We start from the raw sequence: 19,466 nt of genomic DNA on the forward strand, positions 1-19,466 counted from the left end.
ACGTCAAGAACCTCCTGTGATGAGGATGGATAGATAAGTAAGCGTCCTTTAAGTCTATTGTGACAAACCAGTCCTCGGACTGAGTCTGTGACACAATCATATTTAGCGTAAGCATACTTTGAACTTAAGATTCTGAAACCTGCTGTTTCAGTGGGGAGGACCCCTAGAAATCTGGGCGGACAAGAACCGAATTCTGAACCCTTTCCTATAGTGTGCAGGACCCACTGAGAAATATGTGCCAGTAGTTTCCACGCTGCCACAAATTTTACTAGGGGAACCAGTCTCTCAAGACTGGCCTCTGGATTTGGTTGAACAGTCACTACGGTGCCCTGAAGCGGCGAACCGGCAGGGAACCACCGAACTGACCGTTCTACGAGCCTCCTCGGAGGATCGTATGGGGACGCTGACACCTCGGTGCCCTGAACGGTGAACCGGCAGGGAACAACCGAACTGGCAGCGCTGCGACCCTCCTTAGAGAGTCGCACCCCAGAGGGCGCCGAGGAGAAACGATTTCTCAAAACCGTCCCTCCCCCGGAGGAGCCCTCAGAAGCCTGATAGCCTCGTTTTTTGCGACAGGACTTCCTGTCTGAGCTTTATTAGAGATGACGATAATCCTAAGATCTTGCCTACCTCTAAATAGCTTAGTTCCTACGACCCTCCTCGGAGGATCATTGGAAAAAGCAGGCACCTCGGCACCCTGAAATGGCGAACCGGCAGGGAAACCGAACTGACTGCTCTACGACCCCCCTCGGAGGATCGTTTGGGGACACTGACACCTTGGTGCCCTGAACGGCGAACCGGCAAGAAAACCGAACTGGCAGCGCTGCGACCCTCCTCAGAGAGTCGCACCCCAGAGGGCACCGAGGAGAAACGATTTCTCAAAACCATCCCTACCCCGGAGGGGACCACCCTTAGAAGCCTGATAGCCTCGGCGTCAGGGCTTCCTCTTTGTCCATGCTATTTAAGAGATAAAACAGTCCTCAGATCTTGCATATCTCTAACTAGCTAGACTGCTACCGCCACCCAGGTCCCCCTCGATTGTGGAGGAGCCCAAATGGTGATGCTCGTTTTGCACTCTGTGCTGCGAGGAGCTTAGTAGACCGAGACTGCTCCCGCCCAGCAGTCTCGGGAACATTAGTTTGGTGAGGAAGAAACCTCTGGAACGCCGCTGGATGGTTTATTTCTTAGTTAAATATAAATATATCACTCCGTGGCCACCATTACTATAGTTAGACGTTTGGGCATTAAACACATAAAATAGAAACCGGCTTATTCCACGATCTTGACACCTCAGTGTGGAGATAGGGAAAAACAGCATTCCCCGACGAGGAGGCTGAGATACAGAGTTTTTCTGTTTTTAGATATATTTCATCTAATAAACTTTTTATTTTCACTTTCATAATGTTCAGCTGGCCAGTAAATATTTCACTAGCAACAGCACTAGATAAACCTCCTTGTAAAGCTCCTCTTTATTCAACAGAGTTATGAGCTGACTTATTTATTTATTTATTTATTTATTGAAAGCTCAAACATCTGCCTTTTTCTTAATATCTTTATTTGTTTTGTTCTCTTTTTTCTAAACAAAACACTAACGATACCAATTCTTCGGAACTGGAAATCGCCAGCACTGGTTTTGACTGGTGAAAGCTGAGATAGGGCGGAGCCCGTCCCAACCCCCGCAGTCAGATCCGTCCCAAAATGCGAGCCGCCGCCGTGCATCGGCAAACGCGGGACCCGCGTGGGGAGCGCGAACCGAACCGTCCTCCTCGAAGAACGCCCGGCGGGAGCGGAGCGTCCTCATGGACCGCTTCTCTCAATGCTCACAGTCAGCCCACTCGAGAACTGACTTTCGCATGCTCCACTCCCAAATAGTAACAAAAAGCTGATGTGTGTGTCCCCACCCGTGATACAAATTGGGCAGGGAACAACACAAAGCTGCTTGCTCTCTTTTGCCATAATATATATACTGTATATTGCAACTTGACAGACAACAATAAATATGACAAGGACAGAATACACAGATCGCTTGCTGAAGGCACAGAAGCTGTCGCGGTCTGTTTTCTGGTGTGCTTTATAGCTTCCTGGTCTATGACGTCACCCACCTATGACGTCTCGCTCTTCCATTGATTATACACGTGCTTCACGACGCAATCACGCCGAGCGTTCCCACCGCGTCTCAACGTAGCTCGAGTTCCCTTGAAAGTGAACAGTAAATAATTGGGAATTTGTGTTTGAGTGGAAAGACTCGTTTTGGTAGGATTAATAATGATAAAAAATTTTTTTTATTTAGTAATAGCAATAATGTTCTTTAGGTGACAACCTGAAAGAAGGTTATTTTTTAAAATGAAGGTTGCACTGTGATTGGATGAGAATGAATCAATCAATCCTGTAACAGACTTACAACTAAGTCTTCCTGGATAATTTTCCATTTCTTGTGCATAATATTTTTACATACTTGGGAGGGAGCAGAATTGTGCTCTACAGAAAGTGAGCTGATATTTGCAATAAAGTCCGACGGCCTCATCCAGCACTATTATGCATTAGGGTGCTGTATATACAGTCACAGTGAAGTTCTGAACTCTTTTCCAACAACAAACAACAACCAGATGTGCTGTTCAGTATGGCTGTCACACAGATAGCACTGTGCATTTTCGGGAGATATCCCCTTTAGCAATTACTATAAAAGGTCTTGTTTCCTCCTTTTCTAATCTTTTCATTCCTTCTTGGAGGCAGAGAGAGAAAGTGAGATTGCTTTTATTCAGGAAATTTGCCACGTGGAAGAGAGAGTAGGGGGCTCAAATGGACTATTCTGTCTTTCTCTCTGGAAATCAAAATTACCATATTAATGTAATCAATGTCAAGCAGACACTGTGCGCACAATGTCTATTGGTTTATAATGTTTGATCTTACCCCATAGAAACTCATTTTACTTGTGCAAGGAAGTTTATTGCATAAAAACAAAAGGCAGATTCAATGCAGTATATGTTTATTAAAAGTAGTTTTATAGTAGGTTTCTTGACAACATTAATAGTGTACACCTTTGAATAATCTTTTATTAGTGAGTGTTGCTTTCAAAATGATTAGAAACAGGAACCCTGCGATTAAACATGGTGGAGTTCTGGCAGCATTGCTCAGTATTAGTAAATGGGATCTTGCCAGGTCTGCAGGTGTTACAAAACATTGCCAGGAATTGTATCGTATAATTTATTTGCAAGCAGCTATTTTCAGTTCAAAGTTGTCATTATATGTGTATTCAACTTGGATTGCTGCTGACACATTTTTCATTAACACAATTCAAGTTCCAAAGCAGATTGCAGGTAAATTATATAAAAAATAACACGTATGATTTTTCTTCATTGACATTGCCAAATGTTTGTGAACTTGATAGAAAGAGAATATAATAATATAACAACTACATGTTTTTTTGGCTTAATAGGCCCTTTTCACATGACGTCTCGCAACTTCTGTTTTGTGTATTCTTACTTGCGTCAGTATAGTGAAAGTGGAATACTAGTGGCACTTGAATGGATTACACCCAATATTTGTATATCTGCCACTGCAACAACAGTTACAGGATGATTGCATCCACCTACTTTCATTTACATTCAAGCCCGGTTTTTGGCAGATCTCTAATGAACTTACCGTTTGGTCAGATTTGCCGCTTGAAATTGAGGAAAAAGATGTAAATTAGGGGTGTGCCATATCATACCTGTAGACCGTGTTGACAGTTGCCATGGTTACGGCTATGACGTGATCACGTCAAGGGGCGGGGAAAATGGAAGTTGGACGTTACCAGAGTCAGTGTTGTGTATAAGCTGTGTGTGTGCTAAGCTACAATAAAGGCTAGTGTTCTCAACTCGGAGATTGTTATTTTAACAAGCGTACATCTACATGGTGTCAGAATGGCTCAAGGACTCCGCCGGATCGACCCGCTCGTTTTCAATGAGGATATCGCTCACAACTGGGAGAAGTTCAAGCGGGAATGGCGCGTTTACAGCAACGCCGGACTATCAACAGCTACAAAAAAGGTGAAGGCCTATACGTTTCTCAACCTTGCCGGCCCGGAGGCGCTGGATTAATTCGACACGTTTGACTTCGACGAGGACGAAGACCGAGAGGACCCTGACGTCCTCGTACAGAAGTTTGAACAGCTATGCCTGCCAGTAAAAAACGTAATTATGGACAGACATGCATTTAACACGACCAACCAGAAACAACATGAGTCAGTCCAGTCTTATGTTTCCACACTGAAAATAATGGCTAAGAAATGTGAGTTTGGGGCACTAAATGATGAACTGATCCGAGACCGTCTGGTCTGTGGGATCCACAGTGACCCTGTCCGTGCACAGCTTTTAAAGGAGAAGAAGCTGACATTAAATTCTGCCATTGAACTCTGCATGTTACATGAACAGTCTGAGAAGGGCAACAGAGAGTTAAAGAAGGAAGCAGAGGTGTGCACAGTGCAATTCAACGCATGCTCAAACTGCGGTGGGCAACATGCACCTGACCGCAGCAGATGTCCAGCTTTCAACAAGCGCTGCAACACCTGTGGGAAGCTCAACCACTTCTCAAGATGCTGCAGATCAGGAAGACCATCCACCGCCACCAGGCCAGCACAACTCCCGCCCCCCACTGCATGTAGGGGCAGATACGCACACGTGAGTGAACTGGACATGCAACCAACACAAGAACCGACTAATGTGTTTCACTGTGAAAGCATAGAAATTTTCTACTGTGAAAGCATAGACCAACCACAGGATGTGCGTGAGCGAGATGAAAGGTTTGCTCAACTATCTGCATGCAACACTGGCAGACAACTGCTTGTGAAAATTGACACTGGGGCCAAATGCAACGTAATATCTAGGGCGTTGCTACAGAACACTGATCCTACTGCTCACATTAATCTCAGCAAGAAAGCAAACCTCGTCGCCTATGGGGGTCACATCATCCAGACTCTTGGTGCAGCAGACGTGAACTTTACGTGTGGTTTGCTGCAATTCCAAGTCGTGGATAGGAACGTTAAACCGCTGCTGGGTCTCAGAGACAGTGTCAGACTTGGTTATGTAACTTTCGCTCCAGAAGTGCATGCCGTCATCCAGCATGAAATGCCTGAGCTGGTAGAATACAAGGACCTGTTCGACAACAGCACCATTGGCAGGCTACCTGTGGTCTACCACATGCGCCTGGATGATACTGTGCCCCCCACCATATGCGCTCCAAGACGAGTGCCGCTGGCCATGAGGGATAAAATCGTGGCAGAGCTCCACAGAATGACCAAGTTGGGAGTTATCACACCGATCCAGGAGCCTACTGAGTGGGTATCAGCCATGGTGGCCGCGAAAAAAAGAGACGGCAGCATCAGACTATGCATCGACCCTGTCAACCTCAACAAAGCCCTCCTCAGGCCCCGTCACCCCCTGAAGACCGTGGAGGAGGTGATCGCCGACATGCCGGATGCCAAAATGTTCAGCATTCTGGATGCCAAGTGTGGCTTCTGGCAAGTGCCGCTCAGCGAAGACTCCTCAAAACTCACCACCTTCATGACTCCCGTGGGCCGCTATGCCTTCCTCCGAATGCCCTATGGCATCACCACAGGGAGTGAGGTTTTTCAGAGGTGCATGGAGCAGCTTTTTGAGGGGCAGCCATGTGCAATTGTGATCGACGACATCTTGGTGTGGGGCCGCTCAAGAGAGGAGCATGATCTGCGCCTTCGCCAAGTCATGGACAGAATACGGGCTGTCAGCCTCAAATTGAACCCTGACAAGTGCCGGTTCAGGGTCACCGAAGTCCCCTATGTCGGTCACCTACTCACTGACCAGGGTGTTAAACCTGATCCTGCCAAGACAGCTGCTGTCCGCCTGATTCCCCCCCCCAAAGGAAAAGCACAGCCTCCAGAGGTTCCTAGGTATGACCAACTACCTGGCCAAGTTCATACCAGGATACAGTGAGCTCACTGCACCCCTGCGTGAACTCTTGTGTCAGGATGCAGACTGGTGCTGGCTGGAGCCCCACACGGCGGTATTCACCAAACTAAAAGAGGTCATCGCCAGCCCCCCGGTGCTGAAATACTTTGATGTTCACCAACCTGTGGTACTGTCAGCTGACGCCTCGCAGCATGGACTGGGTGCTGTCTGCCTCCAAAACAGCAGGCCAGTGGCTTTTGCTTCAAGGGCCCTCACAGAGACTGAATCGCACTACGCTCAAATTGAAAAAGAGCTCCTGGCCCTTGTCTATGCCTGCACCAAATTCCATCATTACATATACGGACGGGCTGTGACCGTTGAAACTGACCATCAGCCTCTCATCACCATACTGAAAAAGCCACTACACACTGCCTCCGCACGCATCCAAAGGATGATGCTGCGCCTACAACGCTACAACCTCAATGTCACCTACAAGAGAGGCAGGGAGCTCTACGTCGCTGACGCTCTTTCCCGTGCATATTTGCCCTCCACTGACCAGGCTGAGGAAATGGAGGACTACGAGGTCATGGTGGTGGACGTCCTCTCCTCGCTCAGGGTCGAGGAACTGAAGCGTGAGACGCTGGCTGACCCTGTTTGCCGGCGTCTTTCAGAAGTTGTTACCGCTGGCTGGCCCACTACATTTAAAGAGGTGGCACGTGACCTGAGGCCATTCTACGCTATGAGAGAGGAGCTCACAACTGTCGATGGCTTGCTCCTTCGTGGTCAGCGATTCATCATTCCACACTCGCTGCAGCGCTACTATGTGCAGCAGCTGCACCAGGGACACCCTGGTCTCGAAGCCACAAGGCGCAGGGCCAGGGAGACCATGTTCTGGCCCACCATCCACAATGACATTGAAAAAGAGGTCTCCAAGTGTGGCCCCTGCAATGCTCTCAAGCCACACCAACCCAAAGAGCCCCTCCAACCACACGTCGTCCCTGACCTACCGTGGTCCCTCACAGCAGCGGATGTGTTTGAGTGGGAGGGAAAAGAGCATCTGGTGCTTGTTGACTCCTACTCGGGGTGGTTCGAGATAGACCGGCTCCCTGGAACTACAAGTGCCACACTGATAACCAAGTTTAAACGCCACTTTGCCACTCACGGAGTGCCACAGCAGCTCATGACAGACAATGCCGCCTACTTCACAAGTAGAGAGTTCCAAGAGTTTGCTTGCAAGTGGGATTTCTGCCATGTCACCAGCAGTCCCCAGTACCCTCAGTCAAATGGACTTGCTGAGAGGGCTGTGCGCTCTGCAAAGAACCTGCTGGAGAAATGTGCACGAGACGGAACAGACATAGATGCAGCCCTCCTCAGCCTGCGTAACACACCCAGAGAGGGACTGCCGTCACCAGCTCAGCGCCTGCTTTCCCGGCGCACCAGGGCCTTCATTCCCATGACCAAGGCCATGTATTCACCTAAAGTGGAAGTACATGTTCAGACGGCCTTGACACAGGCGAGACAGAGAAGAAAAGCCTACTATGACAAATCTGCTAGGCCGCTGACTCCACTGCGACCTGGGCAGACTGTGAGAATGCAGACACAGAGAGGCTATGACAGACTGGCGACAGTGATAGGAACGGCACCGCAACCCAACAGTTACCAGGTCAAGGCTGGAGGTGCCACATATGTAAGAAACAGACGCCACCTACTCCAAACGCCTGAAACCTACGCCTCTGCCCCCTTAGCAGAGGACCCGCCTGCTGTCACTGAACTCGCACCTCCGCCAAGTCCACGACATGTTGCTGTGGAACCAGAAATGGCACAGGGTCAACGGCCTCTGACTGTTACTCGCTCAGGGAGAGTATCAAAACCCAGCTCTCTCTACGATGACTTTATCACAGACCAGCTCTGTGACATGCAGGCACATTAACATTTCACCCGTATTACAGCCTCTTCAGGTGGCTATGTGGACTATGGACACTGTTTGTTTTGTTGGTTCTGTTTTCTTTGACAGTTCAAAAAAAAAAAAAAAAAAAAAAAAAAAAAAGGTGAAGTTTAATATAGTGCTGCATGCCCTGCGCATACGTTTCATATGCGTTTCCCATATGTTTACTTCCACAGTTTATTGGAGTTTCTCTCGGTGCAAGTTTGTGCCTTTGTTCGCCATGTGTCACCACGTATGTCTTTGAGGGAGACACTTAACTTACGAAGGGGGATGTAGACCGTGTTGACAGTTGCCATGGTTACGGCTATGACGTGATCACGTCAAGGGGCGGGGGAAAATGGAAGTTGGACGTTACCAGAGTCAGTGTTGTGTATAAGCTGTGTGTGTGCTAAGCTACAATAAAGGCTAGTGTTCTCAACTCGGAGATTGTTATTTTAACAAGCGTACATCTACAATACCTTCCACGATAATACCGATATACATTTTTACATGATAAAAAAGTGTCATATCGCGATATCAATGATATAGCGACGCGATGACGTATCGCGCATTTACGTTCCCTAGCACGCACAACAACAGCACCTGTCTGATCGCGAGAGCAGCCTGTCAGTCTCCGATGACGATTTAGCAATTTCACAAACAGCTTGAGTGTTCAGCGGGGCTGCCGACGCGCGTCTTCTCTCGCGCGCGTTTAGGAGTCGGGACATGACTGAATGGTCTCTTGCACAATCGGGCCATCAGTGCATCGTAACTAAAGTTTATAATTTTCAAGTCTTCTTAATTCTTATCAGTTTAAACATTCAAGCGGTTTTAAACTATCCAGTAAGCTACTCGCGCACTCTCTGAGAGAGGTGCACTGCATGCATACATAGAGTAACCTACAGCTCGCGAGAAACTAAAGTTATTTTTCGTGGATTATATCGCTTTAATGGGGGGAAAAGCGCAAATTTGTGTAAAACTTTCGGTCTTGGTAAGTATACTCATAAACACAGTCGGTTATGTATAAAACGCATGTGACAGTGTGACAGACAGTATAATGAAAACAGCAATGGATCCATGCACTCGCTGTAAAAGTGACAGCAGCCATAGGCTATGCGTCTGTCATTAATGTTGTCGTCAAAACAACAAAAGATAGCTTTAATTGTAATGAATGAGAATTATTAGCCTATGTATTTAATTTAATCAGGAAACAGAACTGAAAGACTGTGTTATTTTACATTTGATTAATTTATTATGTTTAGTATTTCTGAATACTGGTGTTAGACCTACACACATTTAACATTTAATTCAAAGATTGAAATCAAGCTTCCTTGTGTTGTGTAAACTCTTAACAACAAAATTACCACATTGTAAAAACGCAATGAGTGTGCAAACATTTAGGCGAGATAAACATAAAAAGAACATTTTCAACAACAACAAAAAAAATGTCTATATCGTCATAAATATCATTATCGCAAATATTCTTGAAATATCGTGATAGAATTTTGAGGCTATATCGCCCACCCCTAATGTAAATGGGGCACTAAAGTCATAAACTTTCTGCTTCCCATAGTGACTCATATACAGTGTTTGCTGTCTTTATTGCAGATGAAGTTGTTTAGATGTATTTGTCAGCATTTGTCAAATAAAAGGATGTTTTAACCGTTTACTAGGAACAGAAAGACTTTTCATTCAATACTTTTTGTAGTTCAGCACCTGTATGTTCAAGAATGAAGGTCAACATTTACAGTACCTGTAAAGCACTTGAGTAAAAGTACAGATATGAGCAAAAATGACTTCATTACAAGTTACAAGTCACTAAATATTAGAGGTGGGCATAGATTTTTTTTTAATCTAGATTAATCTCACTGTAATCTTAGAATTAATCTAGATTAATCTAGATTCAAATGGCTCATTTGAATTCTGCCGAAGGCATTCAGAATATGTGTGCTACCAAAATAATGACTAAAAGTAAGTCTTTGAGAATAGTTCGCCTCGCGTAGGGATGTGAATTTCTGCCAAAAAAAGTAAAAGTCGAATATCGTTCAAAAAAAAAAAAAAAAACACACACTCACAATGAAAGAAAGGGAGGCCAATTTCATCTTTAGCGATTTGTCATCAAACAAACTGTTTATTAATTGAACAAGTAACATGTTTTCGTCGTTTTTTTTTACATAGTAGGCTAATTAGAAGAAGAAAAAAACAATAAGCACGACGTATAGGCTACAGTCCGTTTTCGCATCGCCAAACCAGATGCTTTAGATCAAAAAATAATGTCATATGTCATAACGATTTTATGTGAACCTGCCTTTACTGGCAATAGCCTCCTCCTTTTTAAACAAATTAGTTTTCAATCAATGTAAACTATTCGTGTGACTATGCCCTTGCGCAATATACACACATTACCGCGGGATGGCGGGTGTTCATTTCATAAACTGTACACAATGGTAACGTTAACTTATTTAACCTGTAACCTTTGACAGTGAGCCGACGCTCTGAAGCGTTTTTTTGTAGCCTATAAATTAATGTATGTCCAAAAAACGGATAATGTCATACTTTTTAGTAGTGCTATCGTGGCGTAATAATCTGTTTGGTTGTAAAATGTATTACCTGAATGAAATGAAATCGAATGTATCGTCCTGTGGAATCATTCATTCACAGACAGCATGATGTTCAACTAATAAATATCTTCATCGCTGGCAAAAATATGATGCATTTGCAGATTTGCTTTCACTAGACTAAACTGTAGATCCACGGCCACTTCATCCAACGCTCTTGATGTTCTTAAATCTTCCTGTTACGACTCCGTGTCGAGTGTGATTGAACGCGCTTCAGACGATTCAGTGCGTGAGGAACTGAACAGATCATTCAGACTGATTCGCGAACCGATTTAGACAGATCTGCCAACTTGTTTGATGAAGTCTTCGAACAGAATCGACTCAAAAGAGTGATTCGTAAATTGAGCTTCGCTCATGCTCATACAAAGATACAGCGCGCTTGGAATGAACTCATTTAACAACATGTAATTGCATTAAAATAAAGTAACGAGAGGAACGTCGCCCTACGTAACATGAAAAAAGTAGGCTATACACCTTGTGTCCGTGACAGGAAAATACCCTGCTGCGCGATCTGTCACAGTAGGCGCGGCGTCAATTATGTCAAATATACTAGGCTACACATGGAATTGCGCAAAAATATAACGATATTTGAAAAAGCTATTTTATTATCCCAACCCAACTTTGAGAATAGATTAACGGCAATATTTTTTTATCGCCCGAACGCAGCACGTTAACGCCGATAACGGCCCACCACTACTAAATATTCTTCAAAAAGGTCAATATAACAAATTAACGGTTAAGTAATGAAATAGTCAAAGCCTACTTGCACTTGATATGCAAGTTTTGGCCCCATGACTTGCTGCAGTCATGTCCTCATCTCAAATATGAAGCACCTGCTATTCACAACTGCTAATGCACTCGCATTCAGGTAATGTATATCCTTGTTAACTAATTTGGATGAGTAAAGAGATATAGTACCTTAAATGCCCTGTGGATGGTGAAATCACTTCTTTTGTAGCAGAAATAAACTGCTGCAGAAAAGGTTAGGTGTCATGCAAAATGTAACGAGTAACTGCATTACTCATCTCAGATGTATTGGAGTACTTATTCAGAAATGTTGTCAAGTAGAGAGTAAAATTTGCTAATATTTTTGATTCTTTGTAAAACTAAAAAGTAGCCAAAAAGATACTTAAGTACAGTAACTATTTATTTACTAAAATTCTTACACTACTCCTTATATGTTATTAAGAATGAAAGTCTACTTTCATAAAGTCTATTTTCATGTTAGTGCATTCTCTACTAGCCAGATGCACATGAATTGCTGGATCATTATATCAGACCTGTATGTGCTCTTTTTGTATATCCCTTTACTAAGTGAAAGGAAAACACTGACCTCTTAAATGCAAGCTCAGTTGATTCATGTGTAAAGCTAGATGATGTGCAAAATTAACAAGGGCTTAAAAGTGACTGAAAGGGACTATGACTGAAACCAGTCATTTGCCAGTAAAACGAGCCAGAAGGTGCAGCAGGGACAGTCTTTTGAAAACAACAGCAGCCCAATTTTGATTTATTTTAAAAAATAACTTCACTTTAGACTTCTTTTTTTAATCCTCTGTGTTCTATACCTGTTTTCAACCTAAAACATTTTACTGGTTTTCTCAATCGCTTTGGCACATACAAATTTCATATTTTTTTTTCTACTTTTTTGTTGACTCTAACTGCTTTCTATGCACAAGAATCTCAGTTTTGTCTGTATAAATACAGATTCAGAAAGTAGGTAAAAAGTTACTTTGAAAAATCAACACTAGTATACAAAAAGAAAATGAACATTTGTATTTTTACTGTACATTTATTTTTGCAGCAATGCATTACATGTCAACTAAATATTCTTAGTTGCTTGTTCATTTGTACACACTCTATTATGTCTTTCTCTAACACATACAGTACATATCTTAGTTACAGTACATATCTTCCTATTGTTCTTCCATGACAACATTTTTTAGTTTACATGTAACACATTTCTAGAAAAAAGTGTACTGTACTTAAAATACAAATGTATTTATACAGTACTGATGTTGCTGCTGCTGTTCAGAGTTGTGATGTTCCTCCATGTTCACAAATAGTGGTGACTATGCTGTCACAAACTCCATATTGTTTCCAAATTTGATTGGTTGATCGATAAGATTGTGATTCATATTTCATTACAATAGCATTTAGCAAACATTACAAAATTCTGTCATTAATATTTATAGAATATATCATGTCTGACAGATTTTGATCACTGAATGGATCATTTAGCATGTGAACGCTCACAGAATGAAAGAATGATTAGAAGTTGTGAGGAGTTTGACAATTTCACTGAGAATCAACTCATCAGTTTTGATAAACAAGCCAGGTGCATTCAGTCACTTTGCAAATTGTTACTCTTTTGCACACGTGCCAAAACACATGCAATTTGCTTAAATCAATAAGAAATTCAAATCTGATGTGAACAAGAAACTAACTGCTTATTGTTGTGAGAAAAAAAGTCTCATTTGAGAATTGAGACAAAGCGATTGAGAAAAACTGTAAAATACTCAACTTCAGCATTTTTTTCTTCTCCCTTCAATTTAATTTTTTTTAAAACAACCACTCAAACACTATTTGTAAGTTTAAGTGTCTAACTCTCAAAGTATTTTAAAACATTGACTAGAGTTCACTGCCTCCATCCAATAGGGGGGTTACTGCCTTGTTTGAGAGTTCATTCAATGTCAGCAGGTAGATCTTTAACGCTAAATGACCCATTATGTCACGATTTCCCTCCCTCCTTCTCTTTCAGGGACCTCCAGGACCTCCTGGCAAGCCAGGATTACCAGGAAAGAGAGGACCAAGGGTAAGCCTGTTAAAATCCTTCACTTATTTTCTCATGTCTTTGTTGCCTAGCCCAGGTTGAGGAGATCTCTATGTTTTTACTTCATGCAAGTCAACCTAATATTTCCCTGCATGTTACATTAAGTAATTTTGTTTGCCAAAGCTGCATTAAAAGGTAATGAAATTGGCGTTTGGCGTGACTCACACTGGCAGTTTCACTATCGACCACACTACCATGCTCCAGTTTCAATCACACTCCAGTTGTTACTCAAGGACACTGGACCAACATGTTCTTTTTGTCAGGTGTTAGAAGGGGTAACAACAATGTAAAGTTAATTAGTATTTTAGAAATGCATCTGATGTAAATATTGCAAACATATTATGCCTAACTATGCCATTCATTATTGAGGTGGGGGGTAGGGGGGTCTTTGAATTGAGGTGCATTCTTTTATTTATGGTCGAGAAAGGCTAGTTCCAATCATCTATTTATTTGTATAAAACCGAGATCAACTTTGCATTTCCGATGGCCTTCACTCAAAAATAGATTTTTGCTGCTTGTTCAATTTCCATGTGAAATCCAGTCTCTGTGCAATCAATTTTTTTAAATTGTAAATTATTTTAAATTGTTTGCTTAGTCCATTTGCATTTGGACTATATGAATAATTTTCACTGGCCATAATCAGATGTTTGCAAATTCACATCCAGACCAACACAGACATATTGAAAATGTAACCACTAAAAAAAATAAAAAAAATATATTTCCATATTTCTTGTTGCATATATTTAAATGTATTTAACATTTTTAATGAAATTATTAGTTCACATTACAAGACATTTTTGTCGTTGTTGTTGTTGTTGTTGTTGTTGTTGTTAAAGTTTAATTTTATTTTAAAGTTTTCCTCAATTTATTTAATCTCATTGAAGTCTTTCTTTGTTACATACTGATAGTTTGTCGTCAGGGTGAGTAAGTACCTTGTAGAAATGACTTTTTGCTCAGTAAGATTGTAATCAAGAGTGGAAGAAAGAGTGAGACAATGAGATATCAGTTAGTCAGTGATTCAAAGAGACTTCCCTTGGTGGAAGTCTAGATGTTTTGTGTGTGAGATACCTGCCCTGGCCTATGAGATTGCCCTTTAGAGAGGCCCCTGAGGGCTGGACTGTGGGAAACCAATCTGTTGAGCTAAAGAAAGGGCTCTTTGTAGCAGTCTTATTAAAGGCATTTAAAGCCTCACCGGTGCTCACCGGCTCTTAAGCTTTCCAGAGTGGCTTGTCAAGAGCATTGGGATCCTACACCATCAGTCAGTGCCCTAAGAATATTTCATGTAACTCCTGATATAAAAAAATATAATGGCTGATATTTATTTTGTAATATTAAAGTTTTTTAATTTCTGTAATGTTTGTTATTTGTCAGTTTTCATTCATAGCAATTCATATGCATGATACAATTTGTAACATGGGAAAAGACATTCAGCTTTGGTTACAGAAGTGCAAGCCAAAATTCACTGCATTTAGATGATCAAAGATGAAACGGGTCATGGACACATCAGAGCAAACTGGGCATTTCAATGCAGTGAGCTACAACAAGACGCTTCAATGCATACAGCATCATCATGCACCAATTTATTATATTTACTTTCATGTGTCCAGTGTAAAAGGCCTCAAACATTTTTAAAAAGTGTGATCAGTGCCATACGTTAGATGGGCTTATTATGAGCAAAATGCTTGCATTCGCTCTTCATAGTGTTAGTCTCAGTTACTTATTCATAACACTTAGCAACATATCAAAATGTAATTCTAATATGTTGGACAAATATTGAAAGTACCTTTTGAGACATGACTACACAGAAACCCGTAAGAGATGTATTTGTGATGATTGAGTTGGGGCAGTTGTGACACACAAATGGGAATTTGCGAGGTTGTTTGAATATATGGTATTTTGTAATACCGCTAGGTGCCACTAGTTTTGCAGAAATTACATACTACACCTTTAACCTGTTAACTGTCATCCCCTTTTTTAAGCATAGATCCGATTGTAATTCATGAATGCTTTTGGAATACAGACATGAGGTTGGTCTTAGTTTAAAGCATATCGTTGTCATATAAACGTACCCTAAGACTGAAAACAAAACAAGACAGAAACTAAACATGACCACTTATAACTCCCCCTTCCCGGAAAGCGCATCCTCGCTCTGCAAAACATAGCCCAAACTGAGGAGGGAGGGAGAGTGGGCGCTCTGGAGGAGGATGAGGAACAGGCTAGGGACGACAACCAGGGAGGAGGTGAAGGTGGGTGGAGCCAAGACGGAGATAGAAGGAACCAGAGCAGAGACGAGAGGAGCAGGATGATGACCCCGAGCACAGACATGAAGGTCCACTTCAAATTAATCCCAATTTAACAATCTAAACCTATAGGAGAAGTTTATAAAATGGCACTAGAGAGCTTGAGATTCATATACAGGGACAATCTCTAAACACATCTTACTGAAGGGCACAATGGTAATTGAGCATATCCTTATCCAATATAAATGAAGAGAACAAAATATATTTTTTGAAATTCTCATAAAAAAAAATGCATTGTCAATTTAAAAATGTATCCAAGTCAAGCATACTACGTCAGTCCGGAGGAGAGAGGTGTGGCCAGATCTGCGAAATTTTGGCAAAATTGTCAATATTGTAACAGTGTATGAAGCAGCTTTCTGTTGGTCAACAATGCACAATGTGACCAACTTGAACCAGTTGTGAAATCTGTGGGTGGAAATCTTTTTCCTTCACGCAAAATTTCTGATAATGGGGTTTCCTATTGGAATGACCATATTTTGCCTACAAAAATTGCACCTTTAGGATAAATCGCTTGTATTCCTTATAAGTCGCTTTGAATAAATGCTTCTACTAAATATCTAAATATTAATTTAAAAGTAATGCAAAAGTACTAACTTGCTGCCCATAAAAAGCAATAGTGTGACATAATTAGTTGCTTTTTATAATTATATAACCTTTAAAAGTAAAGTTCCCCAACACTGCACAAGAATTGTTGAATGGCAAAGAACATCGGCAGGCTACATTTTTTTTATAAATGTGAGGGTCAGATGTCATGAACAAATTTCGTGTCGCATTAGTGAATTTGCTCATTCTTTCACATCTTTAATTCATTATACTAGCATTATACTAGCAAATTAAACAGTCCTCTGAGAAAAATCTAATAAAATGTATTCACAGTGTCTTCTACCATCTGAAATTGTTTGTTCTGTGTTATTTTTTCCTCAAAACTTAGTCAGGCTAATTGAATTAGTCTGATGTCACTTCCTTATTGTCACATGCACTTTTTTGAAAACAAACAAAGCAATTTTCGACAATTTCCATACTACTTTAGTGACTACACCAAATATGGTAGTGTTTATGTAGTAATTCATCCCTCAGGTCTCTCAGAACTGCACAGAACTTTAAACCATTCACTTCTGTGTCACCATGTGCTGGGTCATGTGATCTGTAAGGGTTGTCTGGTGTGAATCAATGCCTCATAGATGACAGACATGAGTGTTAGACATACTGTATCAACACAGTAAAATTCTCTGACGTAGCCTACAGTTTGTCTCTGTCGTTGCCACTGCTAAAGCTGTCTTAGATCAGATTCTTTACAATGCCAACACTACAAAATTCACTTTAAACATAGCTTAACTTGGTCAAGAGGCCAGATCAGACAAATATATTATCTCAAGCGCACTGGTAAACATAAGCAGCGGCCTTCTTTGAGCCAGGTCAGGGAGCTTTGCCATGAGTCAGCCATTCTCAAATAGATGAGGCGGAAAGTGACAACCACCACGCGTGTCCTCCCACACAATTGTCTGTTGGAGAGCTGAAAGTGAGCAAGAGAGATTAACCAATATGTAACTTGATAGGCTTTGTTGATACTCCTCTCTCAATCTCCTCTGATCACTAACCACAGCCACATGTTCAGAACCTGACCAAACATAAAAAACAAGGTGGAAATCTGTACATGAGCTTCTTGTAAGTATCTCCATATGGCCAGTTTGTGTGCACTCAGCAGGAAGGGCAATGAATAAGAGCCCCACTCATGACTAACCCCAGGTGGATCATACATAAATAATAGCGCCGACTTGACAAGTAGACTTAGCATTACCTCTCGGCTCTCGCTAAGTCTTTGAATTTCACTGTTGCATGTTATTTGCTCTACAATATAACTTCACTGATGGTTGTCAGCTATCACTCAAAAATATTTAGGTGTAAATTTAAGATTTATGTGTTTGAATTGCATATGAAAGTTCCATCCATTTGGATTACACAGTTTTAAAATAGACAGATAATGCATATTTGTCATACTTCAATAAAACAAGTAATATTTAAAAGTACAAATGAACTGAATGTGTTTCAAATACACTATAACCAGATTTATTTATTTATTTATTTATCATCAATAAATCCCATTTCCTTATTTTTAACTAATTGAATATTGCTTGTAATTTATCAAATGATAATTAAATAATAGAGGAAAGTTACAAACTGTATATATACAGACATGAAGTCGAAGACACTTTCTGCATTTTAAAGAGCTGATTGAGGTGTCTAGACCACAGCGGTGGATATTTATCAGATTGTAGTCTACTGCATCCTCCATAACACCCTTGAGATATGAATGCATCATGCAAATTTCTTTCAGCACATATGTTGTGCTTATTAACCTGATTTGCTTTTGTCTTTAGTGAATTGTGTGCTAAAACGATGCAGAACGCCTGAGCAAATATTTTTTTTTATTCATGTTTTTTTGTTTTTGCATTATTATGGCCTTTAGTTTCAGTTAGCACGTCTTATCCTCCTAAGTAACGGCATCTGTATTGTGGCTTTGTTTGTTGTTTAAGATCACTTCCATTTTGCCTGCTTTGCTAGCAGAGCGTGTAAATCAGTCTGGGGAGCTTTCTTGCACTCTTTCTCTACTCAAGCCCCCTGTTCGCTGCTGAAAAGTCAGCTAATGAAGAAAATCATGTCCATATGTTATACGCCAAAAGCATATGCCAGAAGTACCTTTTAAAACACAACACTTTCTTGTTAAGTGGAGGGCAATTTTCCGAATACATGCCTTGGGCAAACTGTGCTGTCTTGCGTACAGTACTTATCATGAGGGCCAGAATAATAAAAAAAAATGTATGAGATATTTAAACAAATTTTCTCCATTCCCTAACTTGGACTAAGCTGCTCCCCTTTAGATTCAGACAGGGTTAGTTAAGGGACTAAAGTAAACGTTCTGATTCTTGTTTAAAAAACTTTTTTCCCCCAGTGTTTGAGCTGAAGGCTGAGAGTTCTTGAACTCCTGAATGGTCTACTGATTTATTGCCCTGACATAATGTGATTTTTATTTCATTCTTTACTACTTTCTGTCTGAAATGTATAAAGGCACCCAAGTGCACCACACATTGTTTTTTGAGGAATTTACAGAACTTCCACTCTGGAATCACATTTTTATTTTTACTGTACTGAAGTCAAAGTCAATTATTAAAAAAAACATTTGAAAAAACTACTGAATTTTTTTAATGTATTGTTATTTTAAAAATATTTCAATTAAATTCTAATTTATATCTAATTTATCACCTAGGACTGCATGAGTATATCAGTGAAATAAATCGCTAACCTAAATGAAACCAGATTCTGCTCCTGTTTATACAACCACAGGAACTGAGATGCAATTTTACCTGATCTGTTAAAAAATAATAAATTCAATTATCCTTCTAATTGAAAACGTACTCGGGTACTAACGTAGCCTCGGTTCTCTTTAGAGAGGGAACGAGTACTGCGTAATATCTTACGCTATGAGGAAAACCTCTTTTCCACGAGATATTGAAGCCAAAAATTATCCTTAATTTTGAATTAATGTAAAACGTTGTGCGGCAGCATGCAGGCATAGGCAAGACGGCTTGCGCGCCTATTAGCTGCCCTGCGGCAACAGCAGCAGCCTATCGAGAGAGGCCCTGCGTGACGTGATACCCAATGGGGGCGCTTTGCGCGAGTCTACACCAAGTCTACACCATTTCGTCACGTCCTGCCAGAATAGGCATGGCCTTGGCCTATAAATACGCTCGACAGGCTGATACAAACTGGTTTTCATCACTGAAGCAAACCAGCGCTGTTGTATGCACGGCAAGATACGCAGTACTCGTTCCCTCTCTAGAGAGAACGTCTCAGGTTACGACTGTAACCTATGTTCCCTGAGAACAGGGAACG

General features: G+C 41.4%; 1 protein-coding gene across 3 annotated transcripts in view; it reads left to right on the forward strand.

Annotated features, from left to right (window-relative positions):
- The window catches only part of col27a1b (collagen, type XXVII, alpha 1b), a 150,518-nt gene that overhangs the window by 17,643 nt on the left and 113,409 nt on the right, over positions 1–19,466 (forward strand). For all 3 annotated transcript variants that reach the window (XR_013204175.1, XM_077231775.1, XM_077231774.1), the window contains one exon: positions 13,204–13,257. Coding sequence is in view for 2 of the 3 variants with exons in the window: in XM_077231775.1 (XP_077087890.1) it covers positions 13,204–13,257 (54 nt within the window). In the remaining variant the exon portion in view is untranslated. The remainder of the gene's footprint in view (positions 1–13,203; positions 13,258–19,466) is intronic.

Source organism: Siphateles boraxobius, unplaced genomic scaffold, assembly GCF_051911475.1.
Source record: "Siphateles boraxobius isolate OS27281-9 unplaced genomic scaffold, OSU_SipBor_1 16, whole genome shotgun sequence".
Taxonomy (NCBI): Eukaryota; Metazoa; Chordata; class Actinopteri; order Cypriniformes; family Leuciscidae; genus Siphateles; species Siphateles boraxobius.